Source organism: Gymnoscopelus braueri (assembly GCF_963280865.1).
Source record: "Gymnoscopelus braueri genome assembly, chromosome: 1".
Lineage (NCBI taxonomy): Eukaryota > Metazoa > Chordata > Actinopteri > Myctophiformes > Myctophidae > Gymnoscopelus > Gymnoscopelus braueri.
Window position 1 is genome coordinate 62,186,735 of NC_137603.1, and position 21,235 is coordinate 62,207,969.

General features: G+C 41.8%; 1 protein-coding gene across 2 annotated transcripts in view; it reads left to right on the forward strand.

Moving 5' to 3' along the window:
• The first annotated feature begins 706 nt into the window (after positions 1 to 706).
• Positions 707 to 21,235, forward strand: part of LOC308094402 (uncharacterized protein) — a 53,518-nt gene continuing 32,989 nt past the window's right edge. For both annotated transcript variants that reach the window (XM_080441042.1, XM_080441041.1), the window contains exons 1-15: positions 707 to 733; positions 2,717 to 2,903; positions 5,375 to 5,500; positions 6,316 to 6,386; positions 7,263 to 7,381; positions 7,962 to 8,053; positions 8,590 to 8,884; positions 10,274 to 10,476; positions 11,474 to 11,599; positions 13,393 to 13,521; positions 14,277 to 14,399; positions 16,085 to 16,220; positions 17,308 to 17,563; positions 18,267 to 18,840; positions 19,788 to 19,994. In XM_080441042.1, coding sequence (XP_080297168.1) covers positions 2,742 to 2,903; positions 5,375 to 5,500; positions 6,316 to 6,386; positions 7,263 to 7,381; positions 7,962 to 8,053; positions 8,590 to 8,884; positions 10,274 to 10,476; positions 11,474 to 11,599; positions 13,393 to 13,521; positions 14,277 to 14,399; positions 16,085 to 16,220; positions 17,308 to 17,563; positions 18,267 to 18,840; positions 19,788 to 19,994 — 2,619 coding nt within the window. In that variant the 5' untranslated portion in view covers positions 707 to 733; positions 2,717 to 2,741. The remainder of the gene's footprint in view (positions 734 to 2,716; positions 2,904 to 5,374; positions 5,501 to 6,315; positions 6,387 to 7,262; positions 7,382 to 7,961; positions 8,054 to 8,589; positions 8,885 to 10,273; positions 10,477 to 11,473; positions 11,600 to 13,392; positions 13,522 to 14,276; positions 14,400 to 16,084; positions 16,221 to 17,307; positions 17,564 to 18,266; positions 18,841 to 19,787; positions 19,995 to 21,235) is intronic.

The following is a 21,235-nucleotide window of genomic DNA, read 5'->3' on the forward strand; positions in this document are numbered from 1 at the left end:
GTGAGATTTTTATACTACATTTTATACATTTGAAAACATTTTGCACAATGAGTACGTTCTACGTTTGGTACTTTAAGTACATTTTTACTAATAATACTATACCGTACTTTTACTCAATTAAATTTAGAATTCCGTATTTTTTACTTAACAGAGTATTTCTACATTGCAGTATCGATACTTTTACTCAAGTAAAAAAAATTTAGTACTTTTTCCAGCCACCGTATATTTCCGTAGCACGAGGTGTCGCACTCCTACGCTCTAATCGCCGTATCCAACCGTATCCAACAACCTAGTCTGGTGCAGAGTGTAGGGGTGCGTTCGAAAATACAGCACTGAGCGCACTTGCCAATACAAACTAATAGGCGAGTGTGCTCCGGTCTTATTTTTAACTCTATGGCTCCGGTGCGTAATTTTCGAACGCGCCCTAGAAGAGAGGCTGCGATGGGCTATAGTTCCAAACATTGGAACTATCTCATTGAGATACACAAAGCACTTCCGCATTCCATTCTTCCATTCTTACAATGGGAGTCAACACTAGTGTCATAACTCTCTTATACGGCTCTGGTCTGGTGACGCGAGGTTATATCCAACCAGCAACGTCGTCGGGACACACGTGACGAGACCCCAGCCAATGGGCTTGAAGCTGCCTGGCTGCCCATTTGTTTGGGTGGATTTGAATTTTTTCAACTGCAGTCAGTCAGTAAAGCAGAGATAAAGGAAGCACGCGCCCAAAGTAAGTACATTATGACTATACTATATACAGTTAAAGTTTACCTTCTCTGTTATTACCGGTCCAGAAATACGATTATACATTTTATCGTTAATATTTTAGTTTTTGTCTTATTTCACTTTTTTTTGTCCAGGATAGAGAAAAAAGATCTCTCTAGTTCAGTGGTTTTCAACCTTTTTCATGCCAAGGACCCCTAAATTGATGTACATTTGGCCGTGGACCCCCATCTGAAAATGTTTTGTGCCAGGGACCCCCCAGAACCAAAGATTTGAGTTAAAAATGTTCGCTTTAAAAAATACATATATTCAAGTATATGCACAAATCTTCAAGATTGTTCAAACTCGGTGCCGCGCTATGAGCTTGTGGATCTGCTATTTTTGGAATAGCCCAAGTATAAAAGGTAAACATTATTGTGCTATATTAACACATTTTGCGTGGTGTGGTAATTATTGAACCTTTCTGAAAACCTATACTTAAAGTACAATTTATGCATATATTATGATACCTTGTGTTTATTGAAATCATTTAAAAATAGCAGATCTATAACACGTCCCATCGATGCGTTGTGAGCTTGTAGATCTGCTATTTTCAAATAGCCAAAGTTTAAATAGGGCTGAAGAAGTGGTTAATGTTTGTTTTGTAATAATTCAAATCTACAAAGTAACTAGTAACTAAAGTTTTCAAATCATTGTAGTGGAGTAAAAGTATAATATTTGCCTCTCAGATGTAGTGGAGTAGAAAGTATTGGAAATTGGAAATACTCAAGTACAAATACCTCAAAATTGTGCTTGTGTACAGCACGTGACTGAGTAAATGTACTTAGTTACTTTACACCACTGATGCAGTGGAATAATAATGATTGCAGTTGTTGTTTTATATTCGATACACACAACATCTGTAGCAGCAACATCCCACATTCACTTGTATTGTCATAAGTGTTGTGCAATGTGTACACACACACACACAGATCTAGGCAATATATCTAGGACCTATGCAAAAAGTAGTTCAAATAGCCAATCTACAAGCTCACAATGTGTCGACGACTCAACGTAGTAACTCGGCAAATTGAACTATTTTAGTAGTAAGTTTAAAAAAAAGTAGGCATAAGCGTGTGTGTGTGTGTGTGTGTGTGTGTGTGTGTGTGTGTGTGTGTGTGTGTGTGTGTGTGTGTGTGTGTGTGTGTGTGTGTGTGTGTGTGTGTGTGTGTGTGTGTGTGTGTGTGTGTGTGTGTGTGTGTGTGTGTGTGTGTGTGCGCGTGCGTGCGTGGTGTACTTGTCTATATTTGAGCTAGTATTTCTGTTAACTATTAGTCTTATTTTGCAAAAATAAAGATTCAAATATTTCCAGGGAATAGTTGATGATCACTGATTTAGACAACACTGCCTCAAGATGGTCTGATTGATTGATTGAATACTTTATTAGTAAAAAATGAAAACGGCACGTGGTACAGTCAGACATTAAGGCTAAAAGGATAACACAAAAAAAGTCCTTTATCCCATGATTTTGTAACCCTTTTTTCACCCGTTGCCAATTTGCTAAGTGATCCTGGGCGCTACACTCCCCCCACCAGCCTAGGGAGCCCAAGGCCAAGCTCATGCCTCCTTCAATTCATGAGAGCCAACTGACCTTCTTGTCACCTGACAGGGGGGACGTAGCGCGTGGAAGGAACACGTTATTCCAACCAGTTCCCTTCCCCTCCATCGGGCGCCCCGGCTGTCATGGGGAGGCGTTATAGCGACCAGGATTACTAAACTGTTTTTGTGAGGGTATTAACTACCATATGAGACACAGGGAGAAAATGCAAACTCCACACAGAGTAGGCCTTTCTATGGGAAATTGCGTTCACCTCCCCTTGTGGTCTCCTGATTTTTCAGGCCAGTTTGTGAAAGAAACCAGTGAGTTACATCTTTTAATGGATGGTGTCAGGGGAATCCACATTTGTAATAATGGTCCCTTCTTCCTCTGTGCTTGCTGTGGTCCACACAGGTACTTCTAGGTATATTAGGTCACGATGAGCTGGGCGGTGGAGGAGTGGAAGGATGGCCTTCCAGCCAAAACCCTGCTGAAGATCCAGGAGATCGAAGGCCAGCTGGACAAGCTGAAGAGGGAGAGGACCCAGAAGCAGTTCCAGCTGGACGCGCTGGAGGCTGCCCTGCAGAAGCAGAAACAGAAGGTTAGGGGGGATGGGGATTTTAAGCTCATTAAGACCGGGAAAGCATCCGTGTGTCATTTTAAGATTTTTTTGGCTATTCAAAAATAGCAGATCTACAAGTTTGTTTTGCTATAATCAGTGGTTCTCAAACTTTTTTCATGTCAAGGACCCCCAAAATTATATGCATTTGGCCGCGGACCCCAAATCAAAATATTTTGTTCCAGGGACCCCCCAGAAGCAAAGATTTGAGTTACAAATGTTCGCTTTAAAAATATTATTTTCATAGATTTGCACAAATTTTCACGATTTTCCTAAAATAGCAGATCTACAAGCTCATAGCGCGGCACTCGGTGTCGCGCTATGAGCTTGTAGATCTGCTATTTTTTAATAGCCAAAGTGTAAAATAAAAATGCTTTTTAGCTCAAATGTAAAAATGACACAGATGCGTTCCAGGTCTTAATGGGTTAAGCCCAGATTTGCACTCTGTAGTATGACAGTGTGTCTCTTGGCCTGTCACAATTATTACATACTCGTCTCTAATCGCAATCAAATTATGAGACGATTGCAATTATTTAGTCAAAATTGTCATAATCGTTTCCATGCTTAACATTTTTCATATATTTTCAAAACTAGTAAAAATAGCCTATCTACAAGCTCATTGCCACGTGGTGTGAGCTTGTAGATCGGCTATTTCAACTATTAATGTTTTTGTTAAAGTATTAAGTAAGTCATTACATATGTCAGTCATTTCTTTGTAGGCCTATATCTAGGTGTGTCATATCTGCCATGTGCAACTTCAAAGCCTAGTAAAGGCCAAACAGAAATGTTATTTTCAACGACAAAAACACAATCATTGTTAATCGCAATTATTTGAGTGACAATTAATCGTCATCATGTAGAATCTCATAATCGTGACAAAACATAATTATTTCACATACTTTGCTTGTTTATGAAACACAGCGCTAGTGTGTGTGGGGGGGGCTCCTTTCACGCTGTTTTCACAAATCGCAGATTAGGACTTAAAGGAGAATTGCAGTCATTTTAGATGTTTGCTTTGATGTGTCGCTAATCACTCACCAAGATACAAAGGGCTGTTGAAGCCCCTGTTGTCCATTGTGGAGACCCCTTCCACTGGCATAATGGAGTAATGCGGATAAACAAAAATCGCCTATTTTAGCAGCTCCAAAGTTCGTTTTTTTCCCACTAATCCTCATTATGCAGTGTACCGACACTCAAACATGCACTGAATGTCCCTTATAGTCCATGAGCCAGACAAGATTTCATTATCGAAAGAGTGGGCAAAACCATACCTATATTAAATTGTTCATAGGGTCAATACGAGTAAATAAATATATGATGACCTTTCCACAGGAGCAGCTTTTTCATGGTTATCACACATTTTGTTATTTTCCCCATACGTACATGACAGGTGAAAAAATGACAACATTTAAAAAAGAGTTACCATAATGAAACTTCCTGAGTTGATTACTTACATGAAGACAATGATTTATCGTATTACAAGTTTTCTGAAATTGTATATTTAAATATGCAAATTAGGCATTTAGTCCATGAGCCAGAGCCCCAAAATTGAGCCAGATATTGAATATTCCCTCGTTAAAAACCTTTGACTCCAACATCTTATCAAAATGAAATAAGTATGTTGACTCTGGCTTTGTCCAATGTTGATTCTGGAAAGTTATGCAAATTCGGGCATATTCCTAATGCCCAATTTGCATATCTAAATATACAATTTCAGAAAACGTGTAATACGATAAATCATTGTCTTCATGTAAGTAATCAACTCAGGAAGTTTCATTATGATAACTCTTTTTTAAATTTTGTCATTTTTTCACCTGTCATGTACGTATGGGGAAAATAACAAAATGTGTGATAACCATGAAAAAGCTACTCCTGTGGAGAGGTTATCATATATTTATTTACTCGTATTGACCCTATGAACAATTTAATATAGGTTTGGTTTTGCCCACTCTTTCGATAATCATTGCTCAATTTTGGGGCTCTGGCTCATGGACTATTATGAGCTGCCGTTCATGCAGAACGACGTGAAGCTAGTCCTCGGTGTTGCCAGATTCTGTGAGAGAAACAAGCAACCAGCTCCATGTCGTTCTGCATGAATGGCAGCTCATAAGGGACATTCAGTGCATCTCAGGGCTTCTCTGGAAAAAATCAACGGCCCTTTGTATGTTGGTGAGTGATTAGCGACACATCAAAGCAAACATCTAAAATGACTGGAATTCTCCTTTAATTTGTATTTTTTACTTTAATCCATGTATCACACACCTCTACCGATCTCTCTCTTGCCGATTGAGTAGCTCTGGTCACACCGGTGCCTAACAACAACAACAACACCAATCATTTGCGCTGATGTCGAGTGTGTCCATATTTTAACTCTGGGCTTAGAGAACAAGCACGTTAGTTTGGTCGCTGTTGTTCTTTTTTAATCTCTCCTACCATTCTCACATCCTCTCCAGGTGGACAGCGAGCGCAGCGAGGCGTCGTCCCTGAAGAGAGAGAACCAGTCGCTGGTGGAGTCATGTGACTCGCTGGAGAAAGCTCGCCAGAAGGTCGTCCACGAGCTGGGGGTCAAGGAGCAGCAGGTCAGAGTTCACCGGAAGCCCTCGGATAGGCCTGTGACAATTATTACATAATTGCAGAATCTGAAATTATTTGAGATAATCGTCATCATGTTGAAAAATGTTCATACAAACACGTTCATACGTCACAAAGTCAGCTATTTCCACTATTTTAACATTATTGTTAACCCTTTAAGACCGGGAACGCATCTGTGTCATTTTAAGATTTCTTTGGCTATATAAAAATAGCAGATATACAAGCTCATAGCGCGGCACCGACCCCCTCCCATCTAAACATATTTTGTTCCAGGAACCCCCAGAAGCAAAGATTTGAGTTAAAAATGTATATAAAAGATTTGCACACATTTTCTGGATTTTCTAACAATAGCAGATCTACAAGCTCATAGCGCGGCACTCGGTGCCGCGCTATGAGCTTGTAAATCAGCTTCTTTTTAAATCCAAAGACATCTTAAAATGACACACATGCGTTCCCTTCCCGGCCTTAAAGGGTTAAATACGTCAGTCATTTCTTTGTATCTTTAAGTCATTTGTCAGATCTGACCTGTCCTGTGCATGCTTTTATTATGAAGCCTAAAAGGCAAACAGAAATTACGTTTGTATTCATAATGTTCCAATGTTCAAATAATTGCGATTTATAATTGAATTGTGTTTTTGGCATTGAAAAAAAACACAATTCAATTATAAATCGCAATTATTTGTGACAATCAATCGACTTACCATTTGTAATCATGACAGCCCTAGACACAGATCAGATTTGTTGACTTTGATGTTGACTGACCGTGACGTTTTGACTGAAGCGTTTTGTCTCCTGATCCCAGGTCTTTTACCTGGACGGACAGCTAAACACCTGCAAGAGGACGGTGGAACGTCTTGAACAGGAGCTGAAGAAGTGAGTTGGAAGAAGTGGAGCCCTGATATATATAATAAACAAGGCAAACAAGTGAACCTGGGGTGACAGGGCCTTCCCGGCGGCTGCCCCCTCACTATGGAACTCACTCCCAGCTCACATCAGTGCTGCCCCCCCCCACCCTCACCACATTTAAAACCAGACTCAAAACCCACCTTTTCAGACTCGCATTCACCACATAAACCCCCCTCCCCCCTTTTGTGTACCGTTCTAAGTTTTTAACCTTTTTTAACTAGTTCTTCCCAACAAAGTTGTTTTTATCCTGCTTCTGTAAAGCGACTTTGAGTACCTAGAAAAGCACTATATAAATCGTATGTAGTGTTATTATTATTATTATTATAATAATAAACATAAACAGAACTTTATTTTATTTTATTTAGCTCGATTCAAAGATATCCGATTCACAAGCTCACCGCAATCTTTTTTTAAACTTTGGAATCCGTTCACATGTAATGAAATGCCCAAATTAGGGACATTCATGGGTTCCCAAACTTTTCAGCCCACGACCCCAAAATAATGCGGCCATTGACTCGCGACCCCACCTAACCCTGGAGGTAATTTATGCAGAATATGCACATAAACTTGCACGTTAGGTGTACATTTGTAATGTATTAACATGGTAAAATGTACTATTTGTAATAATTTTTTAGATTGTATTGTCGCGACCCCACCGTCAGTGTCCCGCGACCCCAACTTTGGGAACCCCTGACCTAGTTGAAAGTGGTCAAAAATCAGGTTGCATAATTGCCGGTACCGATGTCATAAAAAAAAGTAAAATGATGCCCTTGTGTTTTCCCGTGGCGACACAGAGCTTCTGCTGTTTGTTGACGGTGTGTGTCCGTCTCCTTCCCTCCTCAGGAACAAGAATGAGTTGGATCGCACACAGCCCTCTGCATCCTCTGAGCTGCAGCCCTACAGCACGCCACAGAAGAGCTTCCCCACGCCCGCAGCCCCCCCACCGCACAGACAGCAGCACGGTATTTAACACTCACTGAACCCTGTGGTCTACCTACCTCAGGGGTGATGCAACTTTGATGATGGAGAGGGCCACTATATTTCCACACTCACTCCAGAGGGCCACATTGCGTATACTTTCGGGCCATTCTATGTCACACAAAAGTAGCAAAAATAGCCGATCTACAAGCTCAAAACGCGTCGCAGTGCGACGCGTTTTGAGCTATTTTTTAGCTATTTTTGAATTGGAATCCTGAAAAGTAAAATTTTTATTTAATTTCAAATGCATTTACTTATGTTAACTTTATGAACTTAATACAAATACATTGGACATAAAAAAGACAACAGAATTTATACTAGTCATTAAGCTACTAATATAGACTGAAGTAATTAAAGCGGGTCATGTTTGCATGTTTGGAATTGTAACAGCTGAAATCAATATTATATCAGTATTCTGATATTAACCTGTGGGCCGCATTAAGTGAAAGTGGGGGCCGCATGTGGCCCCCGGGCCGCCAGTTGCCCATGTATGACCTACCTGGTACCTATACCTCCCTGTGTTGTTTGTGTAACGTGTGGCTTGTGTATTTGTTTGCGTGTCAGACAGCAGAATGGAGGAGCTTCAGGACAAATACAACCAGGAAGTGGAGGAGAGGAAGAGACTGGAGACTGAACTCAAAGTCCTGCAGGTCAAAGTGAGTCGGCGTAAACATTACATCAGTGGCCTTAAAGTTTAACAGTCAACTTCACTGGGAATTTAATCATTATTAGTAAACAGAAAACACACAAATAGATTGATTTCTAGATTACACTTACGCATATTTGTCTGTATTGTTTTGTAAAAGAAAAAATCTGCTGATAAAATTGTCTGACTGATTAATCAGCCGTAGTCCTTTGAACCTAAGCATCAACCATACATATTGTCTCTGTCAGTTTTTGTCAGTTTTGTTACTTTTCAAGATTCAAATTTAAAGGCATCAAAAGTAGCAGATCTACAAAGCTCAAAACGCGTCGCTTCTCGCCGCGTGTCGAGCTTGTAGATCTGCTACTTTTGATGCTTTTGTGTGACGATCTAGTATGATCAAGTAGGGCGTTAATTTACGAAAAAACATAATAGGTAAAAATATGGAGATAAGAGGTTTCTGCCAACGATTTGTAGGTGAAAGTTGTTCAAATCAGCCCTGTGAACCGTGGATCTATAACTCTTAACTTATTGGTCCGTCTCTCCTAGCTGTTGAATCAGTCTTCGGTCAGTGTGAGTCACAGGGACATCGCTGCCCGGCAACAAGCCGGATCCTCCATATTTTCATGGCAACAGCAGGGCGACGCCCAGAGCCGCCAGTCCCAATCAGGGGCCGCCACCATGGAAACGCCCACGAAGAGGCGGGGCCAGGGATCCTCCCTCTGGAGCGCCCACGAGGAGACGCCAATCAAACATGGCCAGCGAATCAGCTCCTCTGTGGTGAGACAGAGCCCGGGAGGCGGCTCCGCCCACCAGATGGATCAACTCAGATCTCTGAATCAAGGTGAGTTTAATGAGCTAATGACTCCCTCTGTCTGAATTATAGGTTGTCTAAGTGATATTTTTTATGGTTTGTGATAGTAATCATTAGGGGCGGGAATCGCTGTGTACCTGACTTTCCGATTCAGAGGGCTTCGATTCGATTATATTCCGATTATTGTGATTCGCGATGCATTGCGATTAATTTACTTCCATTATCTTTTATTGATAATACAAACAAATGGAAGAGATGTGTCACTGTCAACTGGAAGGATATATTTGGCAACATCAACAATTGCAGAAAACCAACAAGAAAATAAAGAGGTCCTTTTTTTTGTAAAATAATACTGACTTATAACAAGGCTTCTCAATATTCTGATAACCAACCAAAACATGTCTGCTGTTCTGTGCAATTAGCGATATGAAGAAAAATAAATAAATAATAATAAATATATCGTCCATGTCAGCATTGTGATTAATCTATGAATTGATTTTAATTTCCACCCCTAGTAAACATAGCTACTGTATAGAGTGTTTGTTTGTTCAGTCAACAGGGGGCAATGCACAGAAAATAGCAGATCTACAAGCTTGTAGATCTGCTATTTTTCGGCTATTAACTGCCAGAGGTATTTTCATATTTTTTTAGCCAGTGCCAGAGTTTTTCATTTAAAAAAATAAAGTACTCAGGAGCCGAGATACAGAATTTTTAAGTTAACAAGGAAGTGGATAGGAGTCTAGATCTTTGAACAATCATATCTCCTTGGTCTTTGGGTCAAATTGGAAAAAAAATAATATTTATATATATATATATATTTTTTTTTATTTTTTTTCAGTTCACGTAGATCTACGCGATTGGCACGTGGCGGCTTTAAATAGGTTCGCGTAGATCTACGTGATTGGCAGTGAGGGTTAACCCATTAAAACCGTGAAAGCATCTGTGTCATTTTAGGCTTTAGCTATTATAACAGCATGTGTTTTTTCAGAAAACTCTTGGGGTTTACTAGAACGGTGGTTTAGAACGGTGCTTTAGAACGGTGCTTTAGAACGGTGGTTTAGAACAGTGGTTTAGAACAGTGGTTCTCAAAAATACAGAGCAGATGTACTTTCAAGATTTAGAAAAATCTTGGAAGTGAAACATTTTAATAATTTTGAATTCTTTAACACAAATCTTCTCTTCTGGGGGTCCCTGGCACAAAACATTTTCAGATGGGGGTCCGTGGCCAAACGCACATAATTTTGGGTCTCCTTGGCACGAAAAAAGTTTGAGAACTACTGATTTAGAGGTCATTTTCAGAATCGGCCTCATGGCAAAAAAAAAAAAATGGCGTTAGTAAAAGTCGCCGTCCTAAGATGTTGTTGTCCTCACAACGTATAGTAATACAAGTGTGTGTTTGTGTGTTCGTGTTCCTGTCAGAGCTGCGAGGCCGTGTCTCAGAGCTGGAGAGCAGCCTGTCCAGTCAGGAGAAGGAGCTCCGCGGCCAGGCCAACAAGCTGCTGGACCTGCAGTCTCAACTGGACCAGAGCCGCAGAGAGCTGTCCGACCGGGACCGGGACCTCAACAAGACCCGACAGGAGGTCAGCCAGCTCACTGACAAACTGCAGAAGACCGAAGCCAAGGTACGCACGGGTTCAAAGTTCTCAGTCGCCACCACTGATTTCACTTATTTGGATTCTATAGAAGCCATGTCTTCTATGGCAGCTTGTTGCGCAGCGAAGATAGCCGATCTACAAGCTCTCAATGCGTCGAGAGCTTGTAGATAGGCTATTTTCGATTATTTATTTTGAAAGATTAGAGCATTTGAAGTGGTCAAATTGGCAATATGTTTAGAAGCATTTTCCATAAAACTTTAATGGTCTGGGATATTTCATAAAAGCAAAGGTTAAAGCCTCAATCTGTGATTTGTTTTCACCTTGTATGTAGAACAGCAGGAACAATATTGATATTAGTTGTGTGACGATATGTATCGTCGTGACGTCATACTGTGGCGCAATATTTTTTAAAAATCCCTTTTTTCTTTTTTTTTTTAAATGATTTTTTTTGGGGCTAGTGAAAGTTAGAGGAGTTCTTACTGTATGGTGTGTGTGTGATATGAAATGTGAGCTTACCAAGGGCTTTTGGAGAGAAATTAGACACTCCAGTCACTTTCAGTTTAGAGCACTGCCGAGGGCAGGTGTGTGTTAAAAAAAAAATCGTATCGATATAGTGAGCCCAATATCGTGTATCGTGAAATTGGCACACCCCTATTAATAATACATAATCATTTTACATATTGTGTTCATTGTTTAGGAAACAGTTCTAGTGTGTGTGTTAGGGGGGGGGTATGGTGGGGGGAGGACTTGGCCATACACCATTTTTCAGTTTTTTAATTTTTTTATATAGCTTTAATCCATGGGTACGCCTCTGCTATTCAACTGGTTCTCAACCTTTTTTAATTTGAAGGCAATTTGATAAAACAATAAGCCACACAAAGAGCCGTAGTTTCTACTGGTGCACAACGGCTTAAGAGGCATATAGGAAAAGCGCGGCCGTGTGGGGCTTATTCTAAAAATAAAAAAATAGTTTTGAGCAGCTCAGGTTGAGTTTAAATAAATGTTGTGTTGTGGTGGTTTTCAGTGTTCCTCGGCAGAGCAGAAGCTAAAACAAGTGACGGAGGAGATGAGCTGCCAGCGACACAACGCTGAGAGCTGCAAGAGAGCTCTGGAGCAGAAAGTGAAAGACCAGGAGAGAGACAGCCAGAAGGTAAGACAGCAGGACACTCTGTCTCTACCACTACGCTAAACCATTGGTTCTCAAAGTGGGTTCCGGGGACCCCCAGGGGTCCTTGAGGGAGTTCCAGGGGGTCCCCAGCTAAATGATGGATAGTTAGGAACCAAATTGACCCTTAAGGGTCTGTAACTCTAGTGTGTGTGTGTGTGTGTGTGTGTGTGTGTGTGTGTGTGTGTGTGTGTGTGTGTGTGTGTGTGTGTGTGTGTGTGTGTGTGTGTGTGTGTGTGTGTGTGTGTGTGTGTGTGTGTGTGTGTGTGTGTGTGTGTGTGTGTGTGTGTGTGTGTGTGTGTGTGTGTGTGTGTGTGTGTGTGTGTGTGTGTGTGTGTGTGTGTGTGTGTGTCAGTGTCAGTCTTACTATGGTTCCAGCACTGAGCAGTGTGCAGGAACCAAAGAGCAGACAGAGTACAGAGTGAAAGGTGAAGTTTACTAAAGCACTAACATGCATTAACATGAATCCACCATGATGGCTTCACAAGTGAATCTATCTATCTACAATTTTATACAATATGTAGCGGGGGGTCCCTGTTTCATCTCTCAGCTAAGGGGTCCATGGGCTGAAAAACATCGAAGACCCCCTGTTATAGATAGAGCAGTGGTTCTCAAAGTGGGGTCTGGGGACCCCCAGGGGTCCTTGAGGGAGTTCCAGGGGGTCCCCCTATCTAATTGATAGATAGTTAGGAACTAAATGGATCCTTATGGGTCTGTAACTCAGAGAGTGTACAAATGGAACCAAATTCGTACACTCTCAGAGTTAAATTAACATTGGTTTTACAATATAAATTGGAATCCCAGAGATAGAAATGCCATTAAATGGGGGTCCGTAGCCTAATCCATGTCAAACTGGGGGTCCTTGAAATGAAAATGGTTGAGAATCACTGCTAGAGACGTAAAGATCTTCTCTTATGGGGGTCCCTGGCATTACTTTTTAAAATGGGGGTCCGCGGGCTAATAAGTGTCAATTTGGGGGTCCTTGACATGAAAAAGTTTGAGAACCACTGCACTAAACAATGACACTCTGCTAGATCCCCATACATGAGCCCTATATCAGTGGTTCTCAAACTTTTTCATTTCAAGGACCCCCAAATTGATATGTATTTCGCTGTGGACCCCCATCACAAAATGTTTTGTGCCAGGGACCCCCCAGAAGAGAAGATTTATGTCAACAACAAAAAAAAACAGATCTACAAGCTTGTAGATCTGATATTTTTGAATAGCCAACGTACTGTATGAATGGATAAAGTGGTTAAATGATTCATTGTGATGCTATATTAACTGCTTTTGCTGGGGACCCCCTGGACCCCACTTGGAGGAACACTGCCCTAGATATTACCCGTTAATATAAAGAACCACTGCCCTAGATATTACCCGTTAATATAAAGAACCACTGCCCTAGATATTACCCGTTTTTACGCATTTTGTAAAAGAGAAAAGAAAGAAAGAATCTTGAAATCAATTTGAAAAACTAGATTTGATTAAAAGTTTCAATTTGAGAACATGTAACTTATAAGCAAACAAATAAAATTAAACAACTCTTTGATAGATACAATTAGGGATGGGACGATATGTAAATTACATGTCATTTTTGTGGCAAATGTTTTTTGCGATTAACGATATTATCACGACAATCAAAATATACTTAAAAACTTAAAATGGTACTTTTGTTAACCCCTTGAACCCCCAGCATCCCTATTCTGGGGAGGAACGTTCGCCAAAAATAGCCGATCTACAAGCTCAAAACGTGTTTTATTTTTTCTTCTCGTGTATAGGAGCTGGCCCAACTGCAGAGCACCCAGCAGGCTCTGGACCAGCAGTCCAACCAGACCAGAACGAAACTGGGCCAGGAGCTCCAACAGGCCAAGAACGAGTCCAGTCGACTGCAGGCCGATCTGGAGAAGGTAAGAGGCTCTGCTGCACCGGTCCTAAGCAGCCATTATTTCTAAAGAATGCCAATAAACTTGAGCCAGAACAGTTTTTAACACAGTATTATTCAGTGAGTCGTCATGGATATGGTTGCTGAAGCGTGCAGGAGCTGTTGTTTACGATGATAGAGCTTTTGATTGTCTATTATTTTCATTAGAGAGCCATCGGAGATCTGTATCTGTTTTTAACCATTAAGACCTGAAGCCGATTCTACAAAATGTCTTCTAAATCACAACAGAATTCTGAAAAACGTATGTTTCTATATCAGTGGTGCTCAATCTTTTTCATGTCAAGGACCCCCAAAATTATATGTATTTGGCCGCCGACCCCCCATCTCAAAATATGTTGTTCCAGGGACCCCCAGAAGCAAAGATTTGAGTTAAAAATGTTCGCTTTAAAAGAACACATATTCAAAGATGTGCACACATTTTCATGATTTTTCATAAATAGCAGATCTACAAGTTCGTAGCGTGGCACTCGGTGCCGCGCTACGAACTTGTAGATCTGCTACTTTTGAATAGCCAAAGTGTAAAATAATGCTTTTTAGCTCAAATCAAAAAGTGACACAGATGCGTTCCAGGTCTTAATGGGTTAATAAATCCAAAGCTACTTTTTTCTCTCCTTTCCTCTTTACCTCTCCTCCTCTGTCCGTTTTCTCCTCCTCTCGTCTTCTTGTTTCCTCTCCTCCGCTCCCCGGTTTCCTCCTACCGTCCGTCCATTGTGTCCCTAGATGTCCGTCCAGAAGTCTCAGTCGGACAGGGAGTTGGAGGAGCACAGGCAGAAGGTGCTGAGGGCCGAGCAGAGTGTTCAGGCGGGCCAGGCCAGAGAGCAGGACCTCCGGCACAAGATGGAGGTAAGGTTCATCAACAACAACCAGGGACTGGAGCAGTTTAAACAGTCCTTTTAGCCCATTCAATCCGGGAAAGCATCTGTGTAATTTTACATTTCTTTGGCTATTCAAACATAGCAGATCTACAAACTCGTAGCGCGGCACAGAGTGCTGCACTACGAGCCTTGTAGATCTGCTATTTTTGAAAGATCGTGAAAATCTGTGCAAATCTTTGAATATATATATATATATATATATATTTTTTGTTTTTAAAGCGAACATTTGTAACTCAAATCTTTGCTTCTTGGGGAGGTCATATTATACATATTATTTTGGGGGCCCTTGACATGAAAATGTTTTGAGAACCACTGATATTATAGAACAAAGGTTTTTCAGAAAACTGTTGATGACTTTTGTAGAATCTGCCTCAGGTCTGGGTGGTGTGAGTGATGTTTTCTTTTTAATAAGTGTTAAATAGTGTTTGTTCAGTATCAGGGTTCTTCCCATCTCTCCTGCTCTTCAGTAAACAATGCAACAATTTTCAAGTCAGGATGCCAATTTCATACAATTAGGAGAAAAGAACAATACAAGTGAAATTGGACGTGATGGAACGAACAAACACAAAAAGAGCAGACAACATTAGAACCAGAACACTATAACATTTAAACTGATACATGGGGTTCTGTCTGCTGATTGGATGAAATTGGTACGCCGACATGAAAATGTATTGTTCACTAAAGAGCCGGAGACATGGGGAGACCCCTGTTGCTGAACTAATACACTAGTAGTCTATAGCAGTGGTTCTTAACCAGTGGTCCGGGGACCACCAGTGGTCCTTGAGGGGGTTCCAGGTGGTCCCCAGCTAAATGATGGAGAGTTGGTAACCAAATGGACCCTTATGGATCTCTAACTCTTGAGAGCGTAAAATGAAACCAAATGGACCCTTATAGATCTTTAACTCTTGAGAGCGTAAAATGAAACCAAATGGACCCTTACGGGTCCATTTGGTTTCATTTTACGCTCTCAAGAGTTAAAGCAGTGATTCTCAATCATTGTAATTTAAGGACCCCCAGTTTGACATGCATTAGGGCTACGGACCCCCTTTAATGTCATTTCTATCTCTGGGACCCCAATTCATATTGTAAAATCAATGTTAATTCAATTGAGAGTGCACAAATGGAACCAAATGGACCCGTTAGGGGACCTGGGGGTCCCTGGGGGTCCCCGGACCCCACTTTGAGAACCAATGGTCTATAGCAATGATAAAAGAAATGTCATGGCTTGTGAGCTTTAAATCGGCTATTTCTTTTTAAAAGAATGTCAAAGATCTTCAGACATTTTTTGCCAAAAACAGGGATGCCAGGGTGATGGTAGCCTCGGAAACCCAGGCTTTTTTTTTTGTTACAAAAGAAAAAAAGCCTGGGGGAGCGATGCAGGAACCATGGTCTTGGACCTTGTTATCTCCTAACCAATCAGAGTGCAGAGGGGCGTCGCTCTAAATTTGGTGACGTCAGCGTGCTCCGTGCACAGGCCGAGGGGGGGAGGGGAGGGGAGGCGGGGACATAGATTGGTGAAGCAATAGGAAGCCACGCACAAATCCAGGCGGCTGTGTTTGGGTCCGCCCTTCAAGACCATGGATTGAGCTCGTAGCCTCAGGCTAGGGTGATGGTGGTTCATGTGTTCATCTCTCTCTCTCTCTCTGTCTTCAGGAGCTGCAGAAGGAGAAGAACGGTGTGAGTGTTCAGTTGGACCAGAGCAGCAGACAGCTGTCTCGCCTGGAGGACGAAAAGAAGACCTCCGAGCAGAGCCTCAAGCGCACCCAGGCCCTACTAGACGATCTCAGACGTAAGAGCAGTGGTTCCCGTACTGGGGGGTCCCCAAATTATTTGGGGTCCCCAGATGATTAGCTAACTGTGCAACATTGTTTTCCCACTCAACAGTAAACAAACCAACATACAGTATAAGTGTATACAGGGTATCTGCACATTTCTAAAGTTACAATTTAAGGACTTTTAAGACCTTTTTAATACCAAATTGGGCAAATTGTCAAATATTACGTAAGAAAGAGGCAAACTTTGTGAAAGTAGCTGATCTACTAACTCACAATGCCTCGCAGTGTGAGGCGTTGTGAGCTTGTAGATCGGCTATTTTCACAATATTTATCTGTGGAACCGAGTCAAACTAAATGAAATGCCTACAATTCCAAGTGCTTGTCAGGGTGGGGGGTCCCCAGTTCAAATATGATTATTTTGGGGGGTTGCGGTCTGAAAAGTTTGGGAACCCTTGCAATAGAGTTCATAGTAGTTACTAGTTGCAGTTCTATTACTAATAGTAGTAGTAGGTGTCGCTCTAGTCGCAGTAGTAGTAGGGATGCCACAATCTGACCTTGAGCCAATTCGAATATTCGACAGCCCTGGCGAATATTATTCGATTATTCGACGGCGCCACCCCCCCCCCTTTTTTTTTCATCAGGTCAGGCAGGCCACTAGGAGGCAGGCCACCGGGAATAGTCCCGGTCCTTCCGACGGCCAATCCGGCCCTGAGTGTGTGGCTGCAGCAGCACTCTGAGTCTGCACAGACAGTGACACAGACAGCGCAGCTGGCTTCCTCCACTTTACAGTAAAACAAACTGTGGCCATTTACAATTATTAAGACTATAATATTACTATTATTAGTATTAGCATATATTTTGATTGAAACTAAGGCATACAAAAGTAAAAAAAAAAAAAAATTAATAATAAAAAAAATATATAATTAAAATCGAATTTTAAAAATCATTTTCGATTATGGAGACTGTAACGAATATTCGAATAATCGGTGGCATCCCTAAGTAGTAGGCTTAGTGCTAGTAATAATAGTACTACTGATGGTCAGTTTGGTGGTCACATACAGGCGTTTCAGCTGATTGCTTTGTGTTCCATTTGTTCTCCAGCTAAATGTGAATCTCAGGCTGAGGAACTGAAGCATCTTGGTTCTAAACTGGAGCAGCAGTCTCGCTCCTCAACCCAGGAGATGGACAACCTGAAGAAGTCCCTCAGTTCCTCAAACCAGGAGGTGGAAAAGCTGAAGAAGTCGCTAAGCTCCTCAAACCAGGAGGTGGAAAACCTGAAGAATTCTCTAAGCTCCTCAAACCAGGAGGTGGAAAACCTGAAGAAGTCTCTCAGTGATGCAGAGACCAAAGGCAGCAGGTTGGTACAGGAGGAGAAGCACAACCACACCATTATCCAGGAGAGAACATCATCATTTCTGATGGTTGCTTCTTTCGGTCAGATTTTAAATCTCAATTTATGTCCCGATTAGAGTTATACCGATACCAGTATCGTAAAAGCTCCATAACTCTGAGAGTGTACAAATGGAACGGAAATGTACAGACATGTTTGTTACAGACCTGTAACTCTAAGAGTTACAGACCTGTAACTCTAATAGTTACAGACCTGTAACTCTCAGTTACAAACTTGTAACTCTCAGAGTTACAAACTTGTAACTCTCAGAGTTACATACTTGTTACTCTCAGAGTTACAGACCTGTAACTCTCAGAGTTACAGACCTGTAACTCTCAGAGTTACAGACCTGTTACTCTCAGAGTTACAGACCTGTAACTCTCAGAGTTGCAGACCTGCTGTGGTATCGGAACGGTACTCGGTATCGACCGATACGCAAGTTATGGGTATCGGGAAGGAAAAATTTGTATCGGTACATCTCTAGTCACGATTGATGGGTGGGTTGTCTGAATTTATATTCACTTAGTATATAGATTGTAACCTTTTCTACTAAGAGTTCCCTGGAAATCCAAAAAAGTTGGGTCTTGATTTCTTTTTTTTTAAATAAGCTTTTTCTGCATCTCCTTTTGCATTACTTCTGTTTTGATTTCCATGTATCTATCTATTCAAGGACTTTGAGTGAACTGCAGGACCAGAAGATCGAATCCCAACAGCTCTCCAACCAGAACCAGGAGCTGCAGACCACTCTGGCCTCCAGTCAGAACCAGTTGACCGAACTGGAGAAGAACCACCAGGAGCTGCAGACCACTCTGGCCTCCAGTCAGAACCAGTTGACTGAACTGGAGAAGAACCACCAGGAGCTGCAGACCACTCTGGCCTCCCGTCAGAACCAGTTGACTGAACTGGAGAAGAACCACCAGGAGCTGCAGACCACTCTGGCCTCCCGTCAGAACCAGTTGACTGAACTGGAGAAGAACCACCAGGAGCTGCAGACCACTCTGGCCTCCCGTCAGAACCAGTTGACCGAACTGGAGAAGAACCACCAGGAGCTGCAGACCACTCTGGCCTCCAGTCAGAGCCAGTTGACTGAACTGGAGAAGAACCACCAGGAGCTGCTGGAGTGGAGAACCCAGAAGGAGGATGTGATTAACAACACAGAGGCTGTGCAGAGAGACCTGAATGACAAGATCAGTGAGTTGGAGAAGAGCCTCGAGCTGCAGGACCAGACCAGCCTTCAACTGAAGGTAATGTTTTGCGGCACCTTTTTTAAAACATGTTTGCGTCAGTTCCCAGTACATAATTACACAAAACAGCCGATCATCTTACAAGTTCACAGCGCGCTCCTGGATCGGCTATTTTCCGGTGCGTGTATACGTATAAATGAGGCTGGTATAGTAGATATTAAAGTTAATTTAAGATTTAAAGAGTAATTGGATAAACTAGTTATAGAATACTTGTTCAGAAGCCAAGATTTCTTTGGCTATTAAAAAAAGTACAAATTTTCAAGATTTTTCAAAAATAGCACTCTGGGCCTCGCTATGTGCTTATATATCTGCTATTTTTGAAAAATCTTGAAAATGTGTGCAAATCTTTTAATATTTCTTTTGCGTATACTTTTAACTCAAATCTTTGGTGCTGGGGAGTCCCAGGAACAACGTATTTTGAGACGGGGGCCAAATACATATCATTTTGAGGGGTCCTTGACATGAAAAATGTTTGAGAACCACTGATATTATAGCAACATAATTCTTAAAAAAAAAAAGTATTTAGAAGACATTTTGTAGAATCCCCCAGAAGCAAAGATTTGAGTTACAAATGTTCGCTTTGAAAAAATATATATATATTCAAAGATTTGCACACATTTTCAAGATTTTTCAAAAATAGCAGATATGCAAGCTCATAGCCGTGCTATGAGCTTGCATGAGCTTGCATATCTGCAATTTTTTTAATAGCCAAAGAAATCTAAAATGACACATATGTGTTCCCGGCACCCCAAAAATAACCTTTTTTTTTCCTATCGATTAGTCACCCCATGGAGACTTGAATGAATGGATATTTTTTAGTTTTTGTCTCATTCCTAAGCCAATAATTTGGCATCAAATTATTGGGTGTATTATTTTTTCGGGTGAACTACTGTATGCGCTTAAACCCCTGATGTGTGCTGCTGTGTTCCTTGGGGGGGGGTGTGCAGGAGCACGTGTCCAGCCTGGAGGGGGAGAAGGCCGTTCTGCTGAACACCGTGGACTCCCTGAAGGGAGAGCTCCTCATCAAGAGCACCGATCTGGAGGAGAAGACCCACCTGTATGAGCAGCTCCAGTCTGAAGTGTCAGAGGCCCGACACAAGCACGCCAAAGACCTGGAGAACGTCTGCCTGCAAGTCACACAGCTGGAGGCACAGGTTAGATTCTAGAGCAGTGATTCTTAAGCCAACTCTCCACCAGGTTCGGTCGTGTCCCGACCGGTAGAGCCGTGGATAGCCGCGGGGTAGTGAAGAGGGGGGAGAGAGGAGGGGGTAAAGGCTCTGCAGAGCACCCTGATTGGCTGTTTAGCTTGTTTGGTCAGACAAATCAAAACACTTTTTTCCTTTTTTTTTTTACGATGGGTTCCCAGATTGGCCCTTCCCTAAGCCCCTGTAATCAGCCATGTCGGCTTATTATAAGCGGCTTTGGGCTTCTTTTTCTGTAAAGTTGCTTGTAAAAATTGGTGGTTGAGTTTTTTGGGGCTTTTTTCTAAATGTTTTAATTATTGCCAGACCCAGAGGGTCGGCCTACATGAGGCTCTGCCCCCTTTCGTCCATACATGGGCGAAAAAGACCAGCTGTATAAATACATGGGCATAAAAGGGACACAAGCTGACACGTCATACGAAGTCCGTCATACGAAGTCCTTATAAAGTACTAGGAATTTATTCTGGGTCTGGCAGAACCAGGTCTCCTGGTCTTGTTATTTAAACAAGTGGTTCTCAAATATTTTCATGAAAATGTTTTGTGCATTTGTGTTGTTAGAATGTTTCAAAAATATTCCAAATATTCCACATTTCATTGGAATAGCCGAGCTTGTAGATCTGTTATTTTCAAATAGCCGATGCATATAGGTTTAAAGTGCTCATTTGGGCTAAGTTGCTTCTTTTGGGCTTGTTTTCCTAGACCTGGTTGCTTATTTCTCTAACAAAATATGGCAACACTGCCTGTAATAATGAGTCCTCATTAACATCAGCTGACAGTTTGTGCTGAACTAATCTCTCAAGAACAGATTCTGCACTGCGTTAGAATCTGTCGTGAAGGCTCGTCGTAACATGTACACACTGGGCTACAAGTGGGCGTGCCTTCAGATCAGGAAGCAGGCCGCGCTTTACCCAATCAAATGTAGTGGGCGGGATTCACATGTCCGTCGATCTTTCCCCCTCGAAACAAACCGAAACTAATTTAACAATAGCGTCCGCGGAGCAGACAAAACCACGGAAAGATATTCACATTTTAACTTACTCTTTCATCATAGAAACAAGTGGGCTTATAACCAAAACCATCCATGTTCTCTGGGAGAAGTGGTGTTAGTGTTCCGTGTAGAAATATTGTTAGTGGGAATGAAAACATAGTGGCACCCACCGGAAGTGAAAGCTGAAGACAGACCTAAACCCCGA